Source organism: Ambystoma mexicanum, chromosome 10 (assembly GCF_040938575.1).
Source record: "Ambystoma mexicanum isolate Mex_15411 chromosome 10, UKY_AmexF1_1, whole genome shotgun sequence".
Taxonomy (NCBI): Eukaryota; Metazoa; Chordata; class Amphibia; order Caudata; family Ambystomatidae; genus Ambystoma; species Ambystoma mexicanum.
This window is the reverse complement of record NC_090932.1, coordinates 680,942,770-680,962,242: the sequence shown is the minus strand read 5'-3', so window position 1 is coordinate 680,962,242 and position 19,473 is coordinate 680,942,770. Positions and strand designations below refer to the sequence as shown.

The 19,473-nt window shown below is 47.7% G+C and overlaps 1 protein-coding gene across 2 annotated transcripts in view; it reads right to left on the bottom strand.

Moving 5' to 3' along the window:
- The window catches only part of XRN1 (5'-3' exoribonuclease 1), a 2,611,979-nt gene that overhangs the window by 2,378,530 nt on the left and 213,976 nt on the right, over positions 1 to 19,473 (bottom strand). For both annotated transcript variants that reach the window (XM_069618274.1, XM_069618273.1), the window contains exon 6: positions 1,120 to 1,205. In XM_069618274.1, coding sequence (XP_069474375.1) covers positions 1,120 to 1,205 — 86 coding nt within the window. The remainder of the gene's footprint in view (positions 1 to 1,119; positions 1,206 to 19,473) is intronic.

The following is a 19,473-nucleotide window of genomic DNA, read 5'->3' as shown; positions in this document are numbered from 1 at the left end:
ACTACAACGGAAGGGCAAGATCCGTACAAAGTGCCAATAAGCCATTTATGTTATGGTTGTTTGTATGTTATGTGTTTTGTTGTTGTTAAAAGAAAACAAAGACATTTAAAAAAAAAACTAGGGTGGCCTCTTAAAATCTGTCCACCAGGCCAGACAGTAGAAATCCATCTGAGCAGCCTCCAGGGTTGGAACAAAGGGAGACCAGTCTAACAGCGGTGGGGCAATATGACTAATAGAGCACTAAAGCAACAGCAGTGTTAAAATGTAGATGTAAACTGCTTTAATAATATAGAGGATTCACAGCCCGACGACGTGGAATATGCAAACAGCGTGAGAATCTATGAAAGATGCAATACAGAGACCTAGAGGAGATAGAAGTGTCTGCTTGTGCTCCCTTGCTACAAGGGATATTCTGGGAGAAACAAAAAAGTTAGGAGAACAAGTTGAAGTGAGGCTGCAGAGCTGTGAAGCGAAGGACTGGTTAAGATTAGGTTTGTACTTTGAATTGGCCATCCTTGAAACACTTGTGTATGTATAGGCATGTTATAAATGCTATATTGTATCATATCCTAATGAAAGACTCTTTGTTGTGTAATTAGGGTCTCAGAGAGATGCAGACGTGTAAGAATAGGGCAATATTTACTTTCGCTGAGGAGTCTTTACTCTGTATGTACCAGACGGCAGCAAGAGCCCCATTTTTTATTGTCCCCGCCAATTCAAAGCTTTCTATACAGAAACCATTATGGGTTTAGTGGTGGCCCTCGGTCCAATAGACATTTATATAACCCCTACCTATGAAAGACCTTAATAAAATTATAAAAAGGTTAAAACCAACATTGGTTGTGTAGCAAATAATAAACAGCACGACCTACCGCAGCTTCTTCCCACCTGCACAATTTCACAAATTCTCAATGAGAAGACAGGTTTTGGGGTTAACTAAGACATTTTTAAATATCTCCAGACAATTATCAAAGTATAAAAGTAATGCGTGTCGACAAAGCACAAATTCACTACCTTAAAATTAGCCTTTAAAAGATGCCTTGGACATAGACATAGGCTGCTTAGACCGCAAGACATTGCATACTGAATTAGAATTAAAGCTCACACTGAACAGTTTACCTTTTTTGGTTTTTCTTGCCACCGAATCGCACCTCTTCTCTCAAAAGTGAGAAATGTGTTTCATGACTGGTTAATCCAAGCATGATCTGTTGATATGAATATTCAAAAAAAAGGCTTCTGTCAGTTTTCTTAGCATGTGTTTCCATCCATTTATTAACATTCCAACTGCAGCCGTAACATAAAAAACTACTTTCAATATGACCATTAACAAATGCACTGATACACAAAAAAACAGAAACTTATCTGAAAAGGATTTTCCCCCTTTCCCATCCCTGCCTGGAAATACATTGTATTATTTGAGCAGAAATTTGTAAAAACATTAAGGTACATATACAATTCTCCCTAAGACACGAGTGTTCACAGGGTGGGTGCGAAACTCACACACAACTCACTGCAATCATTTCAAGCTCTACCTAAAACAGGTTTAATACTCTTAGAGATGGGAGAAGCGGGGGAAGCAAAGTCATGTCTCACTTGAGAAAACGCGTAAAGGCTGTTTGCACATACATAAGGACCGATTGTGTGAGGTGCAAAGAGAAGAAGTAATTTGCCGATCGTGACTATGTCCCAAACTTATTGGACAGTCATCAAGAGATGGGCAGGTACCCTCTTTTTTGTTAACGGGGAGCCTGACTCGCGAGGGTGGAATTCATGTATATACAAACAGTAATGAGTCTAAGCTACCTCTCCCTTTGACGCTTGGTTAATGTTGACAAAGAACTACATATAACTAAGGAATGTTTCCATTAGCTGTGATTGATCACACTGTCCTAACACAAAAGCAGTTAAAACAAAGTTTATTCTAAAAATGTCAACATGAAAAAAGGACATCTGCATATGACTGACATGACTGAATAAACTGTTTTAACTGGTTTTGTGTTAGGACAGTGTGCTCAACCACAGCTAATGGAAACATTCCTTAATTATACGTAGTTCTTTGTCAACATTAACCCTCTAAATTGACTATTGCTCATATGTGAACACCATCAAATGGAGAGCCTTCCATATACTGAGTCATCCTACAAAATATAAGGTCTAAGAGCCAGTAGAAAAGTGGTTGATTTCATGGTTATGGTGAAACCCATTATTTCCTTACCTGGTGCCAAAACTTCTTTCCATGCTACAGAATTCCAGGTAAACCATGCGACTGGGTCAGTGACTCGACCCGGTCAGAGGGAACAGTGACCCCTCCCAACCTGGGGTAGGAGGCCTACCAGGCTGAATGCCAGATGCTGTCCTACCCCTAGAGGTGGGGTGAGGGAGCTGAGGGGCCCCGAGTGTCTGGAAGGCCCCCTGAACGTGCCCTGAAATTGTCAACCGGTACCACTTTCGTATCTTGTAAACCTACTTTCAATCACCCAATGCCATGCACGCTCTATTCTGGCCAGAGTTCTCAGTTTCTTTTCAGAACTACACAGAACAGAATGTGCTGCCCTACAAAACAAGTTCAGCAGGAAAACCAACACCTTACTGGCGAAATTTAATAGTTGACGAGTCAGGGGAGAGAGTGTAATAGAAGGGAGAATGGGGAAAGAGTTGAGTTGTGAAAGGTACATAGTGGAAAAGCAAAGGGTTCAGTAAGAGGGTGGCTAGGAGGGAGTAAATACTAAAGGTTGAGAGGGGGTGGGAGGAAATCAGAGGGATAGAAGAAGCAAAGGGTTGGAGGAGAGAGGAAGAGGATTAGATGGAGTAGAAGCTGAGTAGAGAGTGGAGGGAGAAGAGGGAAGGGGAGGAGAGCAGGGAGGGAGGAGGACCCGAGGGGTAGTAGAGAGGAGAGGACAGGGAGAAGCAAGATCACGGAGAAGAGCTAACAAGAGCGAGTGGGAGAGAGCTGAGAGGACAGTGAGGAAATGTGCACACCATCCACCTGGAAAGTCCATCAAAAGAAGTAGGGTATTGTGAGGGGTCAGAAATGAAAGTGGAACACAAGGTTGTCATTTTCTCTTTCAAAGACATTTATTAAACACAAATGGGTTGGGAAAATTCTTTCTAGCTCTATTCTAAGGAGGCACTTCACTGCCTAGAAACTAAAACTAAGGATCAGTCTGTGTTAGATGTCAGTTACTGAAAAGCCGTCCTTGTGTCCAAAATATCCTATCCTGACCCTTGCACTATAAACAAAACAAAGGGTGCAAGGAAATGTCTGACTTGATGTTGGGAAAAAGTGTTAAAAACCAAAAGTGTAAGAATGACATGGCAAAAATGTCTCTGTACCTACCAGTTCCTTTGGGTCTTCAATGGAATCGCAAAGTTCTTGTTAGAGTAAAAAGCTCTGCAATAGTGTTTCTGTGGAATCTCATACAATTTTGCAGATCACCTGGTATACTCGCTTGCCATACAATTTCAATTGCCTGGGGTACTTGCCTGCACAGTTCTTCGGTTATACCACAACAGCATATACTGTGAGGACCTTGGTATATCTGCATATGGTAACAATTAATCAATCTTCTCCCCACATTGGCATTTCATGTATCTATACTTGATTGGGGTTTTTGCATTCAAACCTTCTTATTGGGTGTTGAATTTGTACTTTGCCTTGACTGCATTCAAACAAACTATTTTCTGCATCACTTGTCCCCAGTGGCTTTGGACAGACTCGCTGGTTCCTTCCAGCATCTGATGCTGCTCGTGCCTCTGCAGTGTGGTTCCTTCACCCACTTTCCAATTTAGACTGTGCAGATATTCTTCCAGTGTCCTGTGTGGCTGTGCAGTCACACGCCAGCTTTCCTTTTCAGCCTGTGCTGGAGAATGCTGTTGCGCCGGGCGGTGCAACCTCTGACCTCCTGCGCAGCTCCCAGCATCTCCACGGCCCCTCTTGCTTGCACGCGGATTCTCTCATCCTCTCGCCAGGGTTTTCTCCATTTCGTCAGCTCCACCGGTGTGCCTCGCATTCTTGAGACTCAGCATAGGTGGCAATGTCTCTTCCTGCACTGCTCGATTCCATAGTGTGGTTGCCATCTTTAAATGTCCTACGCACTGAAGACTTGGAAAAACAACCAGTCTGCCTATTGTACTTGGCGCTCCTGTCAATTTGCAAGAAACTCCCTTGTCGTCGTCCTCGTCTCAGGACCTGGGTGCTTATGGGTGTTGGAGTCCATGGTTGTCTTTGGACATTGAACTCAGATGGTTTTCTCATGGATTGCACATAAAGACATATCAGAGACATGAGGAGTTATGTGCGATTTGTGGGTGTTTGTGACAAAGGTGGGCACCGGACTAGAACGACAATAGGCCATAAAGAACTCTGGTATCGGAGCCTCTTCCTCGTGGGAAAGGAGGGGAATACTGTGACTCATCCAATGAAGTCATAACATCTGCCCGGTAGTTGTCCCTTCCCATGTGATCCTCTCTCATGTATTCACCCTCAGGGTTGCGATCAGGTAGCAGCTGCCGTCCCATCCGCGATGACTCCACAGGATTCATCACAGTATCCTTTAGGAAGTTGCTAGAGAGTCAGGTAGACAAGGCATTAGCCTTTAAGTACTCGCACAAAAGAAAGGCGAGTCTAGATAGGGTTTCTCCAATTTCTTTCCACTCAACCGGCACCTCCGCACTGAGCACAAAAATGCCTCGGACCAGGAAGGGATGCCGAGAAAGGGCACAAGACAAGGCCGCACTGGACACAGACACACAAATCCAACCTACCACCAAAGCAACAACCGCAAATAGAGGAAACACAACGACAAAAACCAAAACGATCAGAACAAACTTCCAAAGGGAAAAATCCTTATATCTCACACTATACCTCTCAACAACCCCAGAACCAGGATACCCCAATGACACAGACATCAAGAGACACAAAGAACAGCCAGAGACAACCAGGAAAAAGACAGTACCACCCAAGAAGAATGTGGATAGAGTCCGACCCCATCACACCATACATCAAAAGAACAGAAGGACACCCTCAACACCCACGCCACACCGGACATAACGAAGATGAAGATCTAACAACCAGCAACCCAAACATCAACCTAACTGACCAATTCAAAGAAAAAGCCTTCATGGACCTTCACCTAACTGGCATAAACAGAGAAGCAACGCCACTGAACAGCCAAGCTTTCCATCTAGCAGACCGCTTCAATAAAGATGCAGCCTTCGCTGATCCTCATCCACCCCCAATCAACGCCAATAACGATGCACCACAACCAAACAACCACAAACCAAAACAAGGAACAACAAGCAAGACCACACCAAAAAGATCCACTGCAACCTCATCAATGCAAGGTCTATGTCCAAACTTGCCACCGAGATATACGATCTGTTCTGCGACGGAAGGCTCGACATCCTGTTTGCAACAAAAACTTGGCTAGACGACAACTACAAGATCACCCTCAACAACTCCCTGCTTGAAAACTTCAAATGCGTCCAAGCAAACAGAAAAACCAAAAGAGGGGGAGGACTGGCAATCATTCACAAGGAACACCTGCATATCAAATTGGAAGACCCACTAAACATCGATAAATGTGAATCCCTAATCATACGTCTAGCAGTAAGCCCCAAAACAAACCTGAAATACGTATTAATATATAGACCACAAACCTACGATGCAACCTTCGTAGACGCCTTCACAGAAGCAATCACCATCCTAGCCATCAAACACAATCACTGGATAGTCCTCTGAGACTTCAACATATGGTTTGATGGAAAGACCACGACCATACAACAAAAAAAAAAAAAAAAACGCTAACCAGCCAACTAGCAGCAATGAACCTACAACAACGAGTCAAAGGAGCAACCCACTCGGCAGGGCATACACTTGACGCAATCTTTGCGAACAAACTGCTCCTTACCACGGGACCCCCAATTCAAATATCCTGGAGCAACCACCTCATCATCCCCTTTGTAATCAAAATGACCACCCCAACAAACAGTCAACCAGACAAAACAACGAACACCATGAAAAGAAATTGGAGAACCATAAAAAACTCCAACCTGAATGAACTCCTGGAGCTAAGCAAACCACACCCAACATTCATGGAAGAAGATGACCTGGACAAAAAAGTAACCCTGCTGCATTCCTGGATTATAACGACTATAGACAACCTCGCCAAAGAAAAACCCTTCACTTCTTCTCATAAACGGGCAATGGCAAAATGGTTCTGCCCACTACTTCGCACCACGAAAAGGAAATACCAAAGACTAGAACTTGATTGGAGAAAACAAAACGACGCAGCGAACAAACTGAAATTCCTACAACACAACCGGGCATACAAAAAAGGAAATACAAAAAGCGAAGAACAAACACTACGACAACCGAATCTTCGAAGCACCAAACACCAAAAAGAACTCTTCAAAATCATAAACTAAATCAAAAACCCTCTGGGATGTAACAACACACCAACTCCATCTACAAAACTTTGCAATGACCTTGCAGACCACTTCAAAAACAAAATTACCAACATACCATACAAAGCAGACCGTCTGATCTGACCCCGATCCACACCTACACACAGGAGGAGCACCCAAACAAACTACGAAGCTTACCAGAAATATCAGTGGAGACATTTGTCAAACTGGTGAATGAAAGCAATAACTCGGGGTCCTCCCCCAACACCCCTGCCCACCAGACATATACAAATCGATTCTTAAACAAGGAACGCCCATGGAATATCACAGGAACGTCCTGAAACTTTCCAATCCAACTGGGAAAGTGCCACAACCCTTCAAAACTGCATACATCAGGCCACTACTCAAAGATACAGCGGGAAACAGAGGACCTCTCCAACTACAGACCCTACTGCTCAAAACGTACATATACAAAACAACCCAAGAGTTTATAGAAGAGCACGGCCTACTAGACCAGGCACAAGTTGGCTTCAGACCACAGAGGAACGGAATCAGATCTAATCTCAATATGGGACGATCTAAAAGCAATGCAGACTCGGACAACAGCACTGCCTTGATACTCCTAGACCTATCGGCAGCATTCGACACAGTCAACCATGACACCCTCATAATGAGATTATAAGGGCTTGGAATAACAGGCACCGCCCTACTATGGATCAAATCTTTCCTAACAGAACGGAAACTGTATGAATGAAACCCTTAAAATCCAGCCCGAGAGATTCCAACTGTGGAGTACCACAAGGATCATCCATCTCCCCGCTACTATTCAACATCTACCTGTATCTACTTATCAGAATCATCAAAGCCACGGCCTCACCTGCTACAACTACGCGGACGATACACAAATCTTCAAAATACAAGACCACCCGGAAATAAACTCAACGCTAGAAAACTGCCTCTGCAATGTATTCTTCTGGATGAACTCCAACTCCCTCAAAATCAACCCAGGCAAAACAAATGAGCGTCACAAAAAATGGAGGAGAAAACCAATTCAAACCTTGGACAAGGGAACTCGGGACAACCCCAGCACCCTCGCCGATTGTAAAAAACTTGGGGGTTCTGATGGACAATAATCTCATGCTAGAGCCACAAGTAAACACTCTCCTCAAGAAATGCTTCTTCCTCCTGCGAGCGGCAAAGAGGATCTTACAGTTCCCATCGTTCGGCAACAAAAAACAACCATCATTAACCTCGTCATGTCCAAAGTAGACTACGCCAATAGCCTATACCTAGGCATGCCTGAACGACTCTTAAAAAAACTACAACGCATTCAAAACGCGGCAGCCAGACTACTTCTGAAACTACCCCGAAGAGAATACACCGCACCAGGGCTGAAAACACTACATCGGCTACCAATAAAACAACAAATAAAATTCAAAACAATGTGCATTACGCACAGAGCAGTACACAACGAAGGCGCTGAGTTCCTAAGAGACAAACTGCACCTACATCAACCAACAAGAACGCTCAGATCATGCATGGACAGCCGCCTGGAAACGAAACCCTACAACAAAAGAAAACTTGGAGGATCGTCCTTCTCTCACAAAGCCCCGAAAACCTGGAACGACCTTCCAAAGTACATACGTAACACAAGAAACCACCTATTATTCAGGAAATTACTCAAAACCTGGCTCTTCACGTCATAACTAGAAAGACCTGCCACAGGGGCGCGCACACACACACACAACTAAAATATCAATGAACGTAGAGAGACCCTGATCCACACCTAGCAATCAATGGGGAAAAACCCCAAGGTAAATATCCCACGACATACTAAACGACTAACCGGGAAACAGCCGCAATACGACCAAAGACCGTTAACATAGCAAGACAAAGACAAACACTAGGGCGAATCAAGAGGACCATGACCTTAAACTATACCCCATCCCCAACAGCGCTAAGGACAACATGTAGAGAGAGTAAGGAAGCACTGCACCACAAGCCCCAACACAGGGGGTGAGAAACAGAATGTTTCATCACTACACACTGTCCAGCAATAAGCAGCAGGGGCACAATGCCCCACTACACAAAAAACTACAACTAAACAATAGCCCCAAGAATGTTCACCCAACGGAAACCAAAGAACCAACGGAAAGACAGTCAAGACAGAAGGAAACGAACGACTGAATACACAGGCTCACCAAGACGGATGCGCTAGGACGCCACATCAACACCACTCCGACCCTGAACCATTCAAATCCTCAACCGACCAGTGTCACACTAGATAACCTGAGAATATATATTACCTACCCAGTCCCACACCCGAAGAAAAGGTTCAGACGCACCTACCAATCCAAACAATACTCACTATGATACAGCTGGATCAGCGCAGCACCAACAAAGCGAGTCGGCCCACGAGGAACCAGCAACAACCCAACCCACAGGTATACAACTCTAACAGAACCAGAAGTACCTGAATCAGGATACAGACCCCACTAACCCAACCCTCAATCTTCTGCATACTTAACCCACACAAAGCCAAACAACCATCTCTCTCCCAGCAATCCGCACGCACTTTACCACACCACATCAACAACACAAACATCACCCACAGCACTCGAGGCCTTGCCCGATCCGATACTAGCACCAAAGCCCAGCAGTCTGTGTATATCGAGTTGAAGTACCAACAGTACACCACTTCTCCCACTATCTTTATCCCCTCCTCCAGACTAACCCTACCCGTCCTTCCTGTTTACAGATCCGCCAGGGCGCCTGGGGACCAATTCTGTTGGTGACTGTGCGCTATAGAAGTACCTTTAACATAACATGATCCAGTTGTGTTTTGAAATCCCCCTAAGAGCTTTTATTGGTTTGCTTTTCAACGGGAGTGGGTTCTTGGAGCCTTACTAGGATAATACCCTGCTCGTGATCCACTTGTGTCTTGAAGAAACCTCCCACCCCCAGAGCGCTTTTATTGCATTGATTTTTGGACGGTGGTGGGTTCTAGATACTTACTAGGCTTTTTCCCTGCTCATGATCCATTTGTGTTTTGAGTAAAAAAAAAAAAGAACCAAGTGCATTTATTGGAGTGTTTCCCTCGGGGTTGGGTTTTTTGAGCCTAATTGGATTTCTCTCCGCTCATGATCCACTGTGTTTGGACCCCTCTCGGTTTTTATTGCATTGCTTTCTTGGAGGGTGGGGGGGGGGGGGGGCTATGTGCCTTGGTCTTCAATACTGAGTATTTTTCCCCTTGTCGGATTTAACGCCCTTCCTGGTGTCTGTGTTTGTTTTTAAGCAGGTGTTTTAGCCTTTCTATATACTTATTTGGGCTTCAAACATATTTTTTAAAATTGTTTAACTATTCGCAATCGAGGATCTACCTGGCCCCTGTTAATGGGGTTCCTAGAGGCTGTTTGACGGGTGGGAGGGAGGTATTTTTCTCCTGACAGCAGGTCTGCGAGCCTGCTGGAGCCTATCAGGGGGAGTGGCAATGAGTTAGAGGGGCTACCTTGCCCTCCCTGGTTATAGGCCTATTTTTGCCTGGGGCAAGGTAGCCCCTCTTTGTCCATCAAAGGCCCCCCGCTCCACGTCTGTCCGGATGGGAGAGGGGGAAGGGGGGGGGGGGAAGACCTTTGATGTGTGGTGACAGGAGCAGGGACTACCTGTTGTCTCCTGCTCCTGCCATCTCGCTTTCCTGGAGGGCGCCCGGCAGTCTGAGTCCCCCATTGTTCTGGGGACTCAGCTGCCCGCCCTAACACCTGCATGCAAGGCAGAAGCAGCACCTAGAAGGTGCTGCCCTGCCGGACCCATAAACCCCCCCACCTACCAGTTTACGCCCTCGAGCCTCCCATCCAGGAGGGCCCATGTTTAGTAGCTTTAGACCCAGGCTAAGCGGCCACTAGGTGCAAGCGGCTCACCCGGCACGTATCCTGCATTTCAGAGGCTGCCCATTCGCCCGCGTGAACTGTATTGAGCACCTTTATGGATAACCTCAGCCACTTTATGCGGCGCTAGGGGTGTGGTGCAGCATCCACGGTGAACTGACGTTAAACAACGAACGCAGCCAAGAGAAGACTTGCATCATACCCGGACTGCAGGTATGGAGCCCCACGCATTTTCCCCCAGCTGATACACATCTTTGGAGAATGTGGCGCACAGGCCTGCATTGGTCTCTACAAGCCTTGCCCAGTGCTGCCACCCTGGAGGGATACCCCCACTCTGCCTCAGCTGTGCGACTTGCCCTGTCCTGGGATCGTATTACTGGTCCGTATTGGTACTGGAGGGACCTGATGTGTACTGGTGTTATTGTATGTGCTCCACGGTAATCCTGGAAACCTCCCTGTGCCACATCTGCAACGCAGACCGCTAACCACGCACACTTTGGGTCTGGGAGATGGTGAGGTGTGCCGACCCGACTGAACTTGCATGAGTGACTACTTCCAGATACAGCTACCCACAATCTACCCTATTACCATGAGGCAGGATTGCCGACCCGTGTCTAGGTCGGTGCGGCTGATGAGTGTTGCCTGACCCGAGCTGACATTGTGCTTCCCAGGCACAGGACACACCACCCTGTCTCACCACTTCGCACACCATAATTGGATAGGAGTTTCGCTATCCAGTTTGCCTGAATTCTACTAATTGCCTACAGGTTGGGAATGCATTTTGGCATTACCTGCCTAACCAGATTGATTGAAGGGCCCAAAGTGCGATCCGGGACCGCAGAACACAGCTGTCAATGAGGGAGGACACAACCCATTCTATCCTATACAGGCTGCGACAGGTCTGGCACGTGATTCTCCCCACGGATGGACAGTCACCATTCCCATTAAGTCCCAGCTACCGGAACGTTTTTAACTTATCTCGCCCGTGTGGCCTCAGCCTGTTATGGGACTGGCTCCCCCTGCACCAAACCTGCAAATGAGGGGTGACTGCCCCTCCTTCCCACCTCTCCACTTCTCAAAGTGTACTTGTTCTCAGGCACCTATCCTCTCACGCCCCTTGCACCCCCGTGCCATACCTGGCTCCCCCTGCACCTAGTCTGGGGTGCCGAGTTCAGTGTCCCACAGCCCACATTAGCTGTGCCTACCGAGGACCTTGCACTGACTGCTGGTGGTCTACATTGGTCATCTCTGGACTCACCATCTTTGCCTGGACTCCGCCTACTGTGCCCTACTGCAGCTTTCCATACATCCTCCTACGGCCATGACCAAAGGGGCAACAGAAAACAAAGCTCTATCCACATGTTTACCAAGGCGCCACCAAAGCCAAATGAGGCGCCCCTAAAGCCGAAGCCCACCCCCCCACCAGTCACCTGAACACACGGATATCCAAAAAATGATTGATTACCTGCGGTATGGGGTTCTCTGCCCTTCACTCAAAACTGGACGATATGAGCTGGACTATCAGCTCTATCAAAGCCTGTATGGAGAAAACTGATACCCGGGTGACAGAGGTGGAGTCTAGGGTTGGCCAGGCAGAAGAGAACATCAGTACTTAGAGATCGGAGGTGGCCCCACTGTCCAGGCAGATCCAAGTGGTCAGTAAAAAAAATGAAGACCTGGAATCTAGGTGCAGGCGGAATAACCTACGCATAATCGGCATTCCAGAGGATAAAATTGCCAGCCCCATGGAGGATTACATAGAGCACACCCTGCTCTCCTTATTGGATTTCTCCAAAGCTTTCACCTCAATTTGCAATTGAACGAGCCCACCGATCTCTAGCCGCGAAACCCAAGCCTGGGGCTCCGCCGTCCCATTATAGTCAGAGTTGTAAACTACCAGGATAGGGATGCCTTGCTACGTGCAGCAAGAACCAAGGGTGAACTGCTACTCTGCTCCGCCAAGATCCATCTATATCCAGACTTCTCTGTTGCTACCCAGCAGGAGCGCAAAACCTTCCTCGCTGCCAAAAAATGACTTTGAGATCTGGGGGTCAAGCACTCTATGTTATAGCCAGCAAAATTGAGGATTGAACATGCAGACAGTTTTCTTCTTCACTATTCCAGAGGAGGCCTCCAAGTTTATGGACAATCACTTCCCGGGCTAGCAGCGTTGTCCTGCCGGTCTGATGTGCCCACCGGATTGCTCCCGTAATGAGAACCTCCCAAACATACCCACGAGATCGGCACTGGAAGTGCCTATTCAACCTCCTTTCTACAAGGTACTAGTCCTGTTGGGAGGAGCCGAGGCCAGAAATGGCCCCATCTTTGGCCTTCACTATCCTTCTGTGTTTTATCTCTAAATCGTGGACAACACCATGTTTTCCGACGCCCAAAGTCAGTAACAGTCGTTCGTGAGTTACGTAAAGACCCCTAGGCAGAGTTGGGCTTGTTGCTGTTTTGGTTCAATGTTCTATCGTGGTGTCACCCCTCGGATTGGGAGGGGGGTGGTTCAAATGTTTGAAAAATTGCTTGACGTGCGATTGAGAAAACAAGTTGCTAATTATTCCCAGGTTGAATACACCAGGTTACAACTCCTAGTCTGGTTTGAGTTCCTCAAAGCATTTGTTCGCCAGGTCATACCACCATTGATACGAGCTCACCATCTTGATGGCGCATGAATGCATTGTATGTATGAGCTAGACCATTAGAGGATTGGGTAACCCAATCAAAATGCGTAAACTACAACTTTACGTTGAATGTCACAAAATGTGCACAGGGTTGGTTTGGTGCCCCCAACTTTAAGCTATATTGGATCGCTGCACAGGCTGCTTTTTGGTTTGAATCCAGCGGATCTCCCCCCAACCCCCACGTCAAGCTTGAGCGCCTAGCTGCCGGCGATCTGGATGTTCGCCCTTTGGTTCTCCCTTCTTTAAGTCTCAAACTAGACCCCATTGATCCTACCGAGGTCACAATGACAGCGTGGCGTAGACTTTGGAAACAGATAAGACACCCCCCCATCCAATCCATGGCGACTTCCCCCTGTGGAACTGCCTCCCTGAATCTCCTAGAGTGAATGCCGCAACGGTTCTCCACTGGTCCGCGAAAGGCCTTGATACTTTATGAGATGTGTTCACTATGGGAACCTTTACAGAATGGCTGGACCTACCGGAATCCCTTAGAGAGTGGCCATGCAGTTTGCTTCAATACGCGGGCTTGCGTCAAACTCTTAAGAGCAGGTGGCCTGAATTGTCTGCGATTCCCCGGATGATTCACTACTATCCGAGATCAGGATGGGCACCACCATGAGGGGGAGGGTGTCCAGGCTATATGGCCTTCTTCAGGTAAGGATAGACCACTCCTGGGATAGGCTTAGAGGGGCGTGGAGCAGAGACCTGGATATTGAAATAACTTGATCAAAGCTGGGAATCTATGTGCGCCCACATCCAAAAAGTCTCTTAATTCCAAATTCGAACAGATCCAATTTAAAGTACTCCACAGATACCACTTTACCCCAGTCAGACTACATCATATGTCAGGGGATCGGCCTTCTCAATGTCCCAGATGCAGAACACACAATGCCGATTATATACACATGCTTTGGTCCTGCCCAAAACTCTCAATTTTGGGAGGCAGTATGTGAGGCCGTGTCACAAATAATTGACTCTACCATTTTACCTTCCCCATTGACTTGCCTCTTCCACAAGTTCCCCCGTACCGGCCACTACCTCAAGATGCTGGCCAGACTATGTATGCTACTTGCGACCCGTTGTGTTTTGTTACTCTGGTTGCGCCCTAGAACTCCCACTTTGAATCAATGGCTTCACGCTGTTACTTGGGCCTCTGGCATGGAGGAGCGTTGGTCTGTCATGCAACCAATAAGGAGTAGACCCAGAAACATCTGGACCCCCTTTTGATCCTATCTATTCTCCTTGACCAATGAAAATGATAATGACATTCACAACCCGCAATCCCCTGACCGCTGTTCTGGTTAATGTGTGTGTTTACTGGGTGCCTGCCTTACTTGATGCAATGCTTGTAAACTCCTCTATTGTGGCCCTGCATAGTCATTTTACCAGACTATGTATTTTTTGTTTGTAAGATGACTTTTATCATTATGCTTGTTCTCTGTTGTACTGTCAAGCAAATTAAATAAAGTAAAAAAAATAAAAAAGTATTGTATCCTCTCTTTTCCACACACTCCAAAACATTGCTTGTACTCCGTATATGGTCTAATGGTTGAGCCCTGAAATATATCCCACATTGTGTGGCAACCCCCTCCTTGCCATTGTGTGAACGACTCCTGTTCAGTTCCCGGTGAGAAGTTTGGGTTATTAAAAATTGGGGAGAATGGGGATGGAAAGCTTGTGATCCCATACCACCCAGGCAATTTGCCCCACATGCCAGCCGCCAGCTTTGCATGACACTCCGGTACATATGCCTTGGTCTGTTTTGGCATGGTAGCCACAGCACATCCCGCAGGTCGTGCCCAACCACGGACCCCGGTCCATAGCCACCCACGGCTTTCCCTTGTGTCCTAAAAAACAATCTTGTATGATCCGCAGTTGCAATGCTCTTAATACAATTAGGGAGCACCATTCCTCCTACCCTCCTGGGGGACATCAGCAGAGAACAATTGATCCTTGCTTCTTGCCCTCACATATAAAACTGCCTGTCATTTTCTCCAGCTCTCCAAATAAGATATTCGTGACCGTCATCGGTAAGACATTATGGAGGTAGAGCAGCCGAGGGAGCGTCACTTTCTTGACAGCTGCCATACTGTCCGTCCCATGAGATCCTTAGGGACTTCCACTTTTGAAGATCCACCTTAATGGATGATAGTATGGGGTGCGGGGTGCGGTAATTAGCCATGTACCAACCGAAAAGGAGTGGAGTGATTCTAATCCCCAGGTACCTGACTCTCACCCCCCCCCCAGGCTTCATATGAAAGGTGAGTAAGCCTTCAACTCCTCCACTTCCCTCTCACTGAGACCCAGCAGTTCCAACTTGGTTATACTTCTCTTAAGGCCCGAGACCTCCCCCAATCGGTAGAATCCTCCTGCATGCCCTCAACGACTCTCCCGGCCTCAAAAGAGAAAGGAGCATGTCGTCCACAAAGGCGGCTACCTCATGCTGGGTGCCCTCAAAGGGTATTATGTGCACTTCGCCCCATTCCAGTAGGGATTGCAGCACCGGCTCTAGATAAATTACGTAAAGCCGAGGGGAAAGGGGGCACCCCTGCTTAGCTGAATGACACGGGACAGAGATCTATTAATAAGGAGGTGTGCCATAGGTGTGTTATAGGTGACCTTCACCATTCGTAAGAAGACCTCCCCTTGCCCGATCATCTCCATTACTTTAAACAAGAAGGTCCACTCCACTCGGTCAAAGGCCTTCTCGGTGCAGAGGGATACGAGGACCGGAGGAGTATATGTCTTGTGGACCTTCTCTATCAGATGAGCCACTCGCCTGACGTTGTCTAACATATGCCGCCCATTTATAAACCCTGACTGGGAGGAGTCTCTGTAGCCTATTGGCCAAGATTCCATGTTCATCAGCACAATTGGCCTATATGACGTATCTTTATTGGGCTCCATGGATGTCAAGATTCTGCCAGACTCTCGAAAGTGATTAAACAAGTTAGTAAGATGAGGGACCAAGACTCCCGCGAACACCTTGTAGTAGGCTGCCGTAAAGATGTCTGGTCCGGGTGTTTATTTGAGGGAAGGGCTGATATGACCCTCCGGACCTTTCCGTTGTAATCTCATGCCTTAGTGTCTCCCTGGCCTCAGCTCCATCCGCAGACAGTTGGACTATCGAGGAAGTCCATCTGCAACTGACTCAGCGGGCCCTGGATGAATACAAATCTGTGTAATAGAATTTCCTCTTTCCTGGAGTGGGAGAGTCCCTGGTCATCAATTCTAGCTGCAAAGGTTTTAACTACCTGCTGCCCCTCTCAGATGCCGCGCCAGGAGTGTGTCCGCCTGGTTGGCTTTTGCATAGTACCGCTGGTGGACGAATAATAATGACATATCTGCCCTCTTCATTCTAAGAACATTTAGTTGGCACACTGCCTGTCAGACTACTCCTTTTCTATTCTCTTACACCTCAGCCTCTAGCTGGGACTCAAGCAGCCTCAATTGCTGTTCCCTCTGTGCCTTTGCTACTTCAAATTGACAGCGCACTGTGGCTTTGAATGCATCCCATCGGATGCTTTACCCGTGTCCAAAGCTTTATTAAAATAAAACAAGTCCCTAATCTTTTCCTCCAGTTCCCCGGAGATAAGAGGGTCCCTCAACAACTCTCCTGGTACCTTCTAGCCCCAGACCCCTGCCCTGCGCCCCTTACAAATGGAGTTTCATTGTGACCACCGTGGTCAGCTATCCCCGAGAGGGGCCATCGTGATATCCTCCACTGCTGGGGGGGGGGGGGGGGTGAGGGGGGGGGGGGCACAATACATAGTCAAAGGGGGATTGTATACCATGCACCCTGGAAAGGAAAGCACTCCCTGTCCCCCCTCACTCCCTACAGATGTCCCGTAGTCCCAGAGTTTAAAAATCTATCTCGTAATGCGGTGAGGCCACAGCCCCTCTGTGCGAGCTACCAGCCCTCCACTTCCAACCGCTCCTCCTCCTCACCACCACCACCACCACCACTCCCCCACCCCCCCACCCCCCCACCCCACCCCACCTAAGCTCCTGTCCAGTTCCCGGGACCAGGCCAGATTAAAGTCACCTAGTAAGATTATATGACCCTGGCGAACCCCTGAAATGTATTCAAACATTCTCTCAAATAGGCCTCCTGCCCAGAGTTAGGTGCGTAAATTGAGGCCAGTGTCTATGTTGCTCCGAAGTAATCCCCCATTACCATCACAAATCTGTCTCCTATGTCTGCTTTGGAGCTTTTTACCCTGAGGTCAATCCCATTCCGTATAGTCAATGCCAGCCCACATTTTTTGGTCGGGCTGGAGCAGTGCTTTAATTTGTGCCTGTGGTTGCTGGTGGGCAACACCGGCACTCTTTTTGGGCACCGGAACACTAATTGATGCGGCCGCAGGGCTGCCGTATGTGTAGTTATTTTGTTTGTTGTGAGTTCAAGAGTTCACTCTATCTCGTGAGTGCTCGGCTTGCAGTGGCAGGCCATGGCTGGCTGGGCCTGTGACTACGGCAATGAAACTTGAAAACAGCCAATGAAAACGAACATTCTGTTACTATGCAGCATTTGCTCAATTCTGTTTAGTAACAGAAAAAAAACTTTCATTGGCTGTTCTTCTGCTCCAAGGAAATGACATGGTGAGTGTGGGGGTGGGTCACGTTGTTGCAGGCAGCGCAGCGCCACCTTCATTTCATGAGTTGCTGTTTTGGGGCGTGGCGAGAGAGAGCCTGCTAGCCCAGCACGTGTGGTGCCATGCCGTGCGGCCTAGCTTCCCTCAGCCCTGCTCATTTTTCGTTTGTACCAGGCTCTGAGTCTCCCCGCCGACTTCAAAGAAAGCAGGTCAGTCAGCCTTGTGTTTGGCCGGGTGCCCAAGACATCAGGCGCAATTCGTATTTGCCTGGGGTGTTACACATTGCAGGTCGCAGTTACACCGTTAAAAATGATGAGCACTTTTGTGAGCACCAACACAAAGTAGCCCACAGCTGCAAATGGCAATTAAATCACTTCTGGGGTGGCTGCGGTAGTGTGGTTCAAGAGGTGAAAGGCATTTAATATAACTGGGGGAAGGAGGGCTTCCTAGAGCAAGAAAGGAGCGTTGTATAGCGCTGTATCCGGCGAACAGGAGGTGATTGATTATACTAGTCCGTCACATGGAGAGTCAAGGTTGCAAATGGGAGATGGGCCAGATAAATCACCCCCTTAACACAAGGACTACTCTGAGAAACAGCTAGCAAGGCCAGATTTGAGGAAGCAACAGGCTGTCAACCTAATGGCATCGGGGGACGGTGAGGAGCACATGCAGGCATGTAAGTAGCATGTCAAGGGTCACAATGCCGCAAAATTACATATAAAGTGCCCCCTCTGCACCAGAATAGCTGCATCTACGTGCCTACCATACGTGCCAACACGGAAACAGCCTCCTACCCTGCACTACAAAATCTGTCGGATGGGACCCTCCCACCACCATGATCCAGGAGAACCGACCGCCATTGTCGTTATGAACTCCCAATAAGTAAATAAACAAACGAAGGTGCGCCCTCTCCTGCTGATTATCTGCATTGAAGGGGTACGACCCAAGTACAACTAAACGCACCAGCAATTATCGATTCAGTGCCCCACCACTGCCAAGAAACCCACACAGACGGCAGGAAACGCCTAAGCAAATCTACGAGACGGCTACAACCATTTTTACTCTACGCAGAAAGACAACCTAAACACCATCTCTACCATTGTATGCACCAGTCTCACAGGCATCGGCTTGGGGGGCGGCAGACATGACTCTAGAAGAGAGGGCATAGGTGATCCGGCCCTCTTCCCCCCAATCAATACCAGATAAAATTCTTGAACTGCAACTGTCTACGGGGCACGGCGGACCCTACCACCGAGTGCCGACCCGCCATTGGCGTATGGCAAAAAAAGTGTCCGATAACACCAATAGAGACAGTGCTCCAAACTAAACAGAACCACTGGTACACGTCTACACGACAGCACATCAAAATGGATTTACAAAACCAACTGCAAACACTTCTTACAGAAATGAGCGTGATTGGCCACAGCACACAAGAGACAGAAGTTACAGTGCTGGAACATTCAAGACATGCAGATCCGCCTTAATGTCCAAGCAGAACGCACAACCGATAATGAACAAGGAATAAGAGCACTCTTATCATAACAGCCTAGCGGCTGCCACTGATCTTGATGGCCTCATAAAAGAAGTACAGCGCCACGGTGCGAATGTCGAAGACCAGGAAAATCGCTCACGGTACAACAACCTTTGACTTATCGGCCTCGCCAAACAGGCAGAGGGCTCAGACCTTGAGGTGTAGGTGTATCGCTTATTTCAGAACCACCTGCACATCTAAGACCCACGATTGCATGTAATTGAAAGAATTCATAGGGCCTCCGTCCCAAGACTGGCAGCAGGAGATCGCCCACGGCCCATTACAATGCAGCTCAACTTGCAACAGAAGGTAGCCATACTGCCTGCCTAGAGAGCTGTGGGCATAATTCGAGCGGAAGGAACAGAAGTCTG